This window comes from Macrotis lagotis, chromosome X, assembly GCF_037893015.1.
Source record: "Macrotis lagotis isolate mMagLag1 chromosome X, bilby.v1.9.chrom.fasta, whole genome shotgun sequence".
NCBI lineage: Eukaryota > Metazoa > Chordata > Mammalia > Peramelemorphia > Peramelidae > Macrotis > Macrotis lagotis.
In genome coordinates this window covers 463,234,465-463,245,407 of record NC_133666.1, presented here as the reverse complement: position 1 = coordinate 463,245,407, position 10,943 = coordinate 463,234,465, and the positions used below count along the sequence as shown (strand labels likewise).

At 46.1% G+C, this 10,943-nt stretch overlaps 1 protein-coding gene and 1 long non-coding RNA gene across 2 annotated transcripts; one reads left to right on the top strand and one right to left on the bottom strand.

Moving 5' to 3' along the window:
• Nucleotides 1-597: 597 nt before the first annotated feature.
• Nucleotides 598-2,178, bottom strand: LOC141498176 (uncharacterized). Its single transcript, XR_012471575.1, has 2 exons — nt 1,961-2,178; nt 598-744 (listed from the first exon to the last, which is right to left on the bottom strand). It is a non-coding gene; the product is annotated as an uncharacterized LOC141498176 (long non-coding RNA).
• Nucleotides 2,179-2,669: 491 nt separating this feature from the next.
• Nucleotides 2,670-7,625, top strand: TMEM200C (transmembrane protein 200C). The gene is made up of 2 exons (XM_074202076.1): nt 2,670-4,434; nt 4,477-7,625. The coding sequence occupies exons 1-2, from the start codon at nt 2,801-2,803 to the stop codon at nt 4,613-4,615; spliced, it is 1,773 nt and encodes a 590-aa protein (XP_074058177.1). The 5' UTR covers nt 2,670-2,800; the 3' UTR covers nt 4,616-7,625.
• Nucleotides 7,626-10,943: the final 3,318 nt, after the last annotated feature.

Here is a 10,943-nt window from a genome sequence, read left to right as displayed (position 1 = left end):
TTTGAGCAAGGAGTTCGCTTGTCAGTCCCAAAGCGTTGCCTCCGGGGTCTCCCCATCTTCCACTCCCCCCTCCCCCCCGCATACCCCTGTCCTCCCCGGGCGTCTCGTCGGGGGGAGGGCAGTCTCCTTGTGGTGTCTACAAGAGGGGGATGCTTCAGAGAAATTGGGTTCTCGCTTCTTTCCAGAGGCGGACAGAACATCTGCTGCACTCATGTGACTCAAACATAAAGACTCGGAGGGGGGTAGGGGTGAGGGTGGGTCGGGGGCGGGGGGGGGGGGCGCCGGTTCACTTCTCACTCATGTTAAATAATGATTTAAGAACCTGGCTTATGTGGGTCTCGGGCAAGACGTGAATCACAAGCTCTAGCGAGTCACAGAGCACATTGTGGGACCTAATCCATCAAGAGGGGAAAAGCTGAATGTCTCACTTGGAGGCAGTTGTATTTTTAGACACTTCTTCCTTTCCTGGACCCGTACCCTCCCCCAGCTCAGAATCGACTCCGTGCAGCAAAAATTGCAATACAAAAAGCAAACAACAACAACCCCCCCCATAACCCCCAAACTGCAATATTCAAAGAAATGACAGAGCTGAAAAAATATTCCATGGTGTCTGTTTTATTATACTTCAAACATCCAACAGAGAGCTGAAGATATCTTGTTGAAGATCGTATCCCTTCTTCCCGTATCTTATTGTCCCTCTTCAATCCTAGAAATCCGTCCTTCGGTATCCAACTGGGGTTGCTTCTGTTAAAAAAAAAAAAGAAATCTGATTCCCCCAATCTTAACAGAGCCATTAATTTCCTGGTTACTACATTAAAGATCCTCTGGAGGTTACTTAAACAGTCCTCAATATGTTACAATAAGGTAATGGGTATACTTAAAAAACCATACAAATACGTAAGTAGTGTTCTGCAACCTGTTTTTAACTCATGGATTGATTCTGACCTCTCCCTTCCTAAAACAATATTGTAAATGGCTTCAAGATAAGTCTCCTATCCCCTTCCTAATCCCTCTGCAACCAACCTTATATTTCTCTTTATTGAAAACCGACTAAGTACCAAGGAGACATTGATTTGCAAACATTTTATAAGTCTGATTACCACCTGCTTTTTCCTTTCCTTTGGAAAAAGAGTAGTATTGATATTGATATAATGGAGGGAATCAAGAGCAAAAGTTCTTTGCTGATCAACCTATCAAGAGCAAAATTCCACTTTCAGTAACACATTTGACTAAACCATTCTGAAAATCAACAATTATTTCTTAAACAGGAAAAAAATAAAAATGTCCATAAGTGGTTCTCTTTCTCAGCTCCATAAAATAACTACGTTCTAGCCTTCCCATTTTATATGGAGAGGTCTCCATAACATACTGAACAACAAATTATTCACTCTGGGGGGCCAGCAGGTGTGCAATTTTTCAGGAATGAATGACCCCTAATGTGCATTTATGTGGTTACTTGAAAAGCTTTGAGTAAATAATTGAACTTTGTATAGTGTTATGCAGAAGTGGTCTATGGGTTGCTGTTGTGTTCTTTTTCTATAAATGATCCCTGAACCTTGGGAAGTTAGGTAGGGGGAGGGGATGAAGGAAAGAGGATGAGAAAAAACATCCTTCATCGGCAATAATATGTATGGCTGATTCCACAAGCCATCATTCTTGTGTGGATTGTTTCTTACATAGCTAATCACCCACTCATTTGAATCCTGGGATCATAAATATTGACAGTACAGTAATAAGGGCCTGAACAGCTATTTCTAATGACATTAAAAAAGGGAGGTTGTCATTTTCCCTTACACAACAAAAACGACCTTTCCTCTTAAGTCCAAGAGCATACTCTTTTCCACTAATAAGACCTGACACTCTGTCTTCAAGGTACTTCCTTCCTTTTGGGGGAGGAGAGAGAGAGAGAGAGAGAGAGAGAGAGAGAGAGACAGAAGGGCTCAGTTACATAACCCATTACCTAAAACTACATATTCCAAGATGAGGCAGCTGGCCAGATGTTTCATTGCAAAGGGAAAGGGGGTTGGTTGTAAGGAAGATCTGCACCCCTTTGCTTGCGGATAAAAATGAGTGTGTGTGGGGAAACTTTTCAAAGGGATGTATTTAGGTTGGATATGTCAAATATCCAAACTAAGTAAACCTTGCTGTTTCCCCAGCAACTAACTATCTATCTGAAATAAATACTTGGACTGATGATTCCTGATGTATATCCACTTAAATTCCATCCATTTTGGATTAGTTAAACAAATCTTGCTCTTCTTGTTCTGGGGAGTTTTAGTCAATAACCAGTTAGGGTCCGGAAACTCCTCAGAATCCTTCAGACGGAAGTTCCTGGGAGGGTCCAGATCTTCTGCGTCTCTCTAGATGTGTGACAAAGGACTCATGCTGGCAAAGTCCTTGGCAAGTTTTGGGCACGCGGAACTTGTTCTGAATTTGTTGGAAATGAGTAAGACAGGATTACTACCCTTTAGCTGTGGGAGTTGGTGGTGGATTCTCCTTCACAGACTTGTCCTTTCCCATCATTAGTGCCTTCAGCCACCCCTGTCCCTAGGCCAGACTACCACCCTCAGCCTCCCCACGAACCCTCCCTTCGGTTTAATGTGCACCTCTGCGATCCTTCCCCGGTGAAAGTATGTGGGGGGAGGGGGAGAGGCTCCAGCTGGTGAGAAGCGAGTTGCTGCTCCCATCCCCTGCGGTCTTTGACTCTCTTTCTCTTTGCAGCAGGCGGTGGAGGAGAAGCCAGCTGCCCTTCTAGCCCACGCCTCCCCCCCGCAACTGCCCCGCGGTCCAGGGGCCCGCGATGATCGCCACGGGGGGCCTCCTCAGGATCTCCGCCAGGAAGCAGGATCCTCTCCGCCCGCAGAGCCAGGTCCCGAAGCGTAAGAGGAAGGCCAAAAAGAAGCGCAAGAACGACGTGGTGGTGGTGAAGGGCAAGCTGAAGCTCTGCTCCGTCTCGGGCCTGATCGCCCTCTGCGGGATCCTGGTCCTGCTGGTCGGCATAGCCATGGCCGTGGTGGGCTACTGGCCCAAGGCCGGCGGGCCGCACCGGGAGGGCGCCAAGCACCCGCCCCCGGCGGGGGACGGTCGCCGGGCCCCGGCCGCCGCCGCCGGCAACCGCACGGGCAGCCGGGCCCCGTCGAGGGTGCCCTCGGCGGCCCGGGCCAACTCCAGCTGGGCCTCCGCGGCCCGCAGCACGCCCCCTCCCCGGGCGGCCGCCCCTTCCTCCTCGGCGGCGCCGCCGTCGGCTTCCGTGGGTCTGCTCTTCCGCCTCTTCTCCGGGTACCTGCACTCCGACAAGCTCAAGGTCCTGGGGCCGCTCATCATGGGCATCGGCATCTTCCTCTTCATCTGCGCCAACGCCGTGCTGCACGAGAACCGGGACAAGAAGACCAAGGTCATCAACCTGCGGGACCTCTACTCCACCGTCATCGACGTGCACAGCCTGCGGGCCAAGGACCTGGCGGCCGCCGCGGCGGCGGCGGCGGCGGCGGCGGCCGCCTCGGGCCCCTCGGCCGCGGCCCCGGGGCCCCCCGCGGCGCCCCCCCTCAACGGCTTCCTGGGCTACGCGCAGCCGCGGGGCCTGGAGCTGCGGGCGGCCTCCGGGGGCCCGGCCTCGCCGCCCGACCCCGCCGCGTCCCCGCGCTGCCCGAGGGAGCCCCCGAGCCTGGCCGAGGCGGTCTACAGCATCTACCGCGAGCGCTCCGTCCTGGCCGGCCGCCGCCGCGCCGCCGCCGCCGCCGCCGCCGCCGTGGCCGCCGCCGCCGCCACCGCCGCCGCCAGCGGCAGCCCCCCGGCCCGCAGCCCCCCGGGGAGCACGGCCAGCTCCACGCTGGGCTCGCCGCTCGGCGCCTTCGCCCCGCCGGCCCGGCAAGCCGGCGGGGGCCGCGCCGGGGCCGGGCAGGGCGCGGGCGGCGGCTGGCAGCGGCCCCCGGGGGAGAGGGGCTCCCGGGAGATCCCGCGGGGGGACTTGGAGCTAAGTTGGACGGACCTCAGCGGGGGGGCGGGCCGCGAAGCGCGCGGGCCGGGGGAGGAGCGGGCAGCGGCGGCGGCCGCGAAGCCCGCGGCCGGCAGAGGGCAGGGCGGCCGCCTGCCCAGGACCGGCAGAGGCTCGGCCTTGCGGCGCCGGAGCACCGGCGGCCTCCTAGACTGCCGGGGGGCCGCCGGCCCGGACCCCGGCCCCGGCGCGCCGGACGCGGCCACAGCCACGGCCACGGACAAGGCCACGGCCACGGCCACGGACGCTTGGACGGGAGCGGCCGGCGCGGCGCCCCGCCCCCCGGGGGCCTCTCCTCCCGCCTCGGAGCGGGGGGGCGCCCCGGCGGACCAGTGCGGCGGCGACGAGGGCGGCGCCCCCCCGGAGGAGGCGGGGCCCCGCCTGGAGCCCCTCCCTGAGGCGGCGGGCGCGGACCGCGAGGAGGGCGCCCCGGAGCCGGGGCCGGGGCCGGGGCCGGGGCCGGGGCCGGGGCCGGGGCCGGGGCCGGGGCCGCAGCCGGGCGCCCCGGAGCACCCCCCGCCCGCGCACAGGCGCTTCACGAACAAGGAGAAGCTGCTCATGATCTCCCGGTCTCACGCCGCGGGGCCGGAGGACGGGGACGCGGAGGATGCCGGCCTTTAGCAAGAGGCGGCAGTCCGGACTGGGGCCGCCGCGCAGCCCCGCATCTCCGCCCCCCCTTCTCTGTGGACTGAACCCGGGGGCCACTTCGCACCCGGAGAGCTGCGGGGCAGTTTTCCTTGAACCGACTTCCCGGGACTCCTGTAGATAGCGCCAAGCCGTTTTTTAAAAGAAAAATGCAAAGAATCCTCTATGTCCGATTGTGATTGTACGTTCCATGGAAACCAAAATGTATTAAAACATCAGCAATCTAGCGATTAGTAACATTCCTAATTTTCTTAGGAGCAAATTAATATATTTTTGACACTGACTGCACTTTATTGCAACTTTTGATTTAAGACCCTCAGTTGTCTGTTTACTCCAGCCCCGGTTTGGTCAACAGTGACTTGAGAAGGACGGGTCCTCCCTTTCCTCTTTTCCTGCCCTAGAGCGAGTGGCAGCGAGATTTTCCCTTAGTTCTCTCAAATTGGATCATGCGAAATGTTTTCAGGACCAAAGGCATGAGCAAGCAATTCCCCCAAACCAATTAGGAATGACTTCCTTGCCCCCATCCCTCCAACTCAACACTCTCCCTACCTTCTCCTTTTTCCTACTCCCCTCCTCCCTTTAAAAAAAAAGTATTTGATTCCCCCCCCCCCCATACAGAGAAGGAATTGGTCAAAGCTGGGATCTGATTGATTGTGACATTCCTAAGTTCAAAAATTATCAATTTATTGAGTATTATTACACATGTATTGACAGAAGCGTTAATCTTTTTAATAAATGTTTATACACGAAAGAGGGTTAAACATAAGTTACTTAATTTTTGCCTTTGAATTAGTGAGACACAACCAACTTTAATGATTAGATCATGAGGCAATACCAAAAAATCTAATATTGATGAAATTCATTCAAATTATAGCCTCAGGAATGAAATAAGGTGACATCTAATAGACAAGAAAAGTTTGCTTTTCTGTGACAAAAAGGAATACTAACAGAAATTAACTTCTCATTTATTCTCTTTTAGTTCACATTGAATAGAGTCCTGGGCCTGGAGTTAGGAAGACTTAGCTTTCTGAGTTTAAATTTGGCCTCAGAGACCTCCTATTTCTGTGATCCCGGGCCAAGTCCTTCAAAATGGTTTGCCTTAATTTTCTCATCTGTAAAATGAGCTAGAGAAGGAAATGGCAAACCAATTCTGTATTTTTGCCAAGAAAGCTCCAAATAGGAGTTTTCCAAAGACTTGGAACTTGACTGGCTGAACAAGAAGTTTAAAGTTTTCCTGGATCTTACTTCGATAATTTTCATTGAGTTTTCCAATATTTTACTAAATTAATTTAATACAGGATCAAAGATTTAGAGCTAGAAAGGACATCAAAGTTAATGTAGTTCAAACGCCTTGAAACAGATTAAGAGATCAGGGACACAAACTACTTTGCACTACTTGTCAGTATTTGAATTCGTGGTCTCTGTGGCTAGAGTCAATCCTTTTCTCATGTTTTATGTAACTTCTATTCATATTTATTACCTGTTGATTAAACTGAATAGAAGTATCAAGATTTTTCTCCCCATACATCACAAAATAGTAAACAATAGAGACAAGTTCCCCTCATCTTACCTGTAGAGGAGAATAATTAAGATGTTAGTTCCAGTAAATATCAATTTTTGTCATAGAGAACCAGATTTTCCTATTTCCCCTATTAGATTTGTCACTACATTTTTAATTTTCTTAAACCATGATTTGAACATGCAGCATTAGGATTTCAGTTTTTTTGGTATTCTTGCTGATTTAATCTTGATAGGGTTTTAAACCAAAGATGCAACTGTAATCCAGATAGGAATAGTTTTGAGAAGTTAACTGAGTACTAAAAGCAGAAATGACTTCCTTCAATCAATATGAATAAGCACATTTCACATACCAGGACTGCTTTGTACTGAGCTATAACAATGAAATAGTCCTTGCCTTGAAGGAGCTTTCATTCTACCACCATTTTGGTTGAGGGCTGGGTGTGGACCTGTGGATTTTAATAATGTGGGTCACTGCTGGCATGGAAATACTCTTTTCTTCACTGATAGAGATCAGAAACTCATCTGTAACTTTTATTCATCATCATACAACTAGTACATGTCAGAGGCAAGGCTTGCCAAATCTTAAAATTTTGAATCTATACATCATAATAGGGTCAAAAGGTGAGGTTTAAGTCATTTAGCTATCTGGTTGGTTTTATTTATTAAACTATTTGGAATTAATTTTCAGATACAATATAACTCATTTACAAATAAGTCATAGCTCTTAAAGTGAACTTCCCTAGGAAGCTAAGGGATGTCATTTCTTTCCTTAGGCCATTTGAAAAATGGATATGTCTGTGAAAGCTCTATGGTACTGTACAAAGAAGTAGGGACTGGCCCTCAGAATAACTGGACTTTACCACTATTGAGAAGTTTTGCCTTGTGTTGGTTTACTTTAACCAGCCTCAATTTCCTTAACATTTATAGATCTAAATGTTAAACCTCACTTTCCATGAAATCACTCTCCATACAATACATCGCTTTAATTTGAACACCTAAGGAATACTTGTCTTATAGACCAAAACAAGTGGTTTGAGGAAATTGTTTCCCCTCCTATGCTTCCTCCCACTAACTGAATTTAATCAAATAAATTCTTGTATATAGATAAAGCTTTACAGGTTGGAAAAGAGATTCATTCCTGGAAACTCTTCTATTAAGCATATCACAAAAATAATCAGGAGAGGTATCATAATTATAGTGAGTTTCCAGGAGGCTTGGGTTAGGAAGACCAGAGTTTATAAGAGTCCTGTCTCTGGTACCCATTGGCTGTTTGATAATGAGCAAATACTTAATCTTAATCTTTTGGTGCTTTTGGCAATTCTAAAATTTAAAATTTGCAGCAAAGGTTTTGGCTGTGATAGAGGGAGTTTCCTCCTCCTGGAGCTTCCTACTCTTAGAAATTCAAAAGTCCAGTCCCTATCCCTATAAATAATGGCTTTCATTATGCCGTCATTATTGCCAGACCAGGCATCTGATGAGAAATTACTGGGGTGTTCTCAGTTACTTGTTTGGTTGTGTTCATTGCGGCAAAAGTGAGAGCTTTCATTAGTAAGAACAACAAACACTAATGATACCAACAGATTGTGGTAAATCTCAACAATCCAAATTGGTTTAACTCACTTCTAAAGACTTTCAATTTGCACTGGTATCTTTTTTCCCTTAGAATAATTTAGGCACCAAAGAGTCTGATGACTCACTTTTAAAGGAAAAAACATAGTCTAGTAGCTAGAATACACTCTCAGAGACTAAATAAAAGACTTGTATAACCTGGAACTAATCAGGTATCTTAGTTTTCATGTTTGAAAAAGATGAAATGATATTTTCCCCCTGAACATTTTGGAAATTTAATATCATTAACATTACTAAAATCCCCCAGAGTGGTCGTCTGCACTGGTTAGATTAAATATATTACAGTTCTCACCATTCCTGTGTGGACATAGTCATATTGGGATGATGTGAGAATGATTGTTTATTTGCTTGCCTAAATGTCAACCATGATCTGATTTCCACAGGAACAGTTTGACTGGGCAACTCCTTGATTAGCATGCTGAAGTTAAGTCCACCATTTCTCTTCAGGGGTTGGAGATTTGTGCTTTTAGTCACCCTCTCTGGGGAGCCTTTTGCAGGTTGTTTCAAGACTGTCTAATTCACAGCCCTTCCTTATATGGTAATATAACAGCTGTGCATGCTGCTCGCTTCTCTGAAGGTATGTAGGCCTACTGGAGCATGTTGGCAGAGCATGGATACAAGCTGAGTTGAGAATTTCTAAGAAATAAAGCACTGGGCCCAACTCCCTGTTGTATGCCTTTTTTGCCTATATCTGAAAGACATCTTAATAAAGGAAATGTCTCACAATAGAAAGCATGCTAGATTTAGAGTCAAATGACCTGGAATCAGATCCTGTCCCTGCCTCTGATTAGTGAATGACCTTGAATCAGGCATTGGTATCTCTTTGGTCTCAGTTTCCTTATCTGTAAAATGAGTGTTGGGCTATATGACCCATGAGGTCCTTTCTAGCTTTCAGTACAATGAACTAGTGTTGTTCTTCTGTCTTTTACTTGTATCTGACTCTTCATGACTCCATTTGAGATTTCCTTGGCAGAGATACTAGAACTGTTTGCCATTTCCTTCTCCAGCTCATTTTATAGATGAGAACACTGAGGCAAACAGGGTGAAATGATTTGCTTTGGATCACACAGCTAGTAAGTATCTGAGACCATATTTGAAGTCAGGTCTTCCTGATTCCAGGTTCAGGACTCTATCCATTGCACCATCTAGATGCTCTAAATGAACTCTATGGGTCAAAAGTTAGAGTGGTAAGTACAATTAAGTCTTCAAAATGATCACAAGGACTAAATCTAGTGGGTTCTGAAGTAGAAGAAAATCTTTGTTGCCTCCAAGCCTACAGAGTTGTACCTTGTAGTACTGCTGACAGGCTCAGTATCTGTCACATGGCAGTAAAGAGCACTAGAGATTTGATTTTTTTAATTTATACTAATAATAAGCATTGAGTTAGGAGAAGTTGCTGATGGAAATAGATTTTTTAAAAAATTGAATCTTCCCAGGATCCAAAGCATCTATATCTTGGCCTAAATAAATTTGAGTTCAAAGTAAAAATTCAAGGAACTAATGATTAGCAGGTTATGTTTATTGCTCCATTAATGAAGAAAACTATACACTTACTGCAGGGCTGCAAAGGTATTCATGATTAGATATATGAGGGACATAATTAGATTTTAATTTTTTTCTTCAGTGATACAGATAAAATGACTAGCCTGCCATGTTGGTAAGGCATTAATGTAGAGGAAAAAACTAGAGACAGATATAGTTAGGTGCTATCATATCACATCATAGTATTATGCAATAAATTATTATACAGATAGTTTTTTAACTCTGCTTCAGTTGTCCAAGTTCCATTTGTTGAGGTTTACTCCCTTAAGGGCTACTAGGTAGCAAAGTGGATAGAGTCCTGGATCTGGAATCAGGAAGATTCATCTTCTTGAGTTCAAATCTTGCCTCAGACACTTTCTAGCTGAGGGATCCTGAGCAAGTCACCCAATCCTGTTTTTTTTCTTCAGTTTCCTCATTTATAAAATGAGTTGGAGAAGGAAATGGTAGAATACTCCAGAATCTCTGCTAAGAAACCCCAAACAAACAAGCAGATACATAAATAATTAAAAAAAAAGAAAGAAAACCCCAAACAGGGTCAAGAAGAGTCAGGTAGGCTGGAAAAGTCATTTAACAATAACAAAGCTATGCAAAGCATGGGGCACTATAGTTTCTTATTCTCCCAGAAATGGGAGAGAAAATGTAAATGACATTCCTAGAAGGGAAAACAGAATTCCATTTTAATGTATTTAAATCACCAAAGTGAAGGACTCTTCTTCTATTCTTCTCATACTATAGGGATATGTTTACTTGAAAAATTCATTTGCTTCCCTAACCCCACCAATTACAGATGAACATTTTTAAAAGTATTAATGCTATCATACGAGAATTAGCATTTTCCTTTTTCTCTTTTGGTCAAAATGTGACGAGCATATTAAAGCTGAGTAATTTGTAATTCAAATCTTTCTTATGAGACTTCTTTTTCTTTCGGTTTTTTAAGATGTGGAATAGATAAATAGATGAAGAACAGACCAGACTTGGAGGTTTTTTGCTATAGTCCAGCACCATGGTTTATTTGGTCTATTGTTTGAGTGTCTTTTTGGATGAGAACTCGGGAAATCTTCCCAAGTTTTGTTTAATTTTTTTTCCTTTTAAATAAAATAATCTTAAATGGGTATTTCCCCCGGTTTGGGTAGGAGAAAGAAGAGCTATTTTACATGTTTGAAAGCAGTATGTTATATCCATCTCCAGCTGAAGTCCAATCTATTATATTAATAGGTCCAGTTAAACAGTTGGATGCCCAAATTCCAGTGACTTTCCAAAAATCCCAAATGTCAGCTTTGATCCATCCATCAGAGAAAATGAATATAAAAATCACGTGGGTTCTATGGACTTGAGCTTGTAGCAGAACTTTCTTCACCATCACCATATGGTACTCCATGGACCGTTTAAGCCATTTCCCAAGAGGCCAGGCATAGTCCCCATCTGCAAAGACAAACAATCCTGTGTGTTATAGGGCACATTACATAACTGTAGGTCAGCTTGAATGAAGAGTGCAACATGGTGTTCTTAGTTACAGCAATGAAGCAGAGTGAATCTGTTTCATTTTCACTGGAACTGCTCATGTACATTGTGTGAAAGCTTAACTAACATCTGGGAACAAATCCTTACTCAT

Coding starts and splice junctions, on each gene's coding strand:
- TMEM200C (XM_074202076.1), top strand. CDS start 2,801: ATGATCGCCACGGGGGGCCTCCTCAGGATCTCCGCCAGGAAGCAGGAT. Junction 4,435..4,476: donor GAGGGCGCCCCGGAGCCGGG/GCCGGGGCCGGG, acceptor GCCGGGGCCGGG/GCCGGGGCCGCAGCCGGGCG.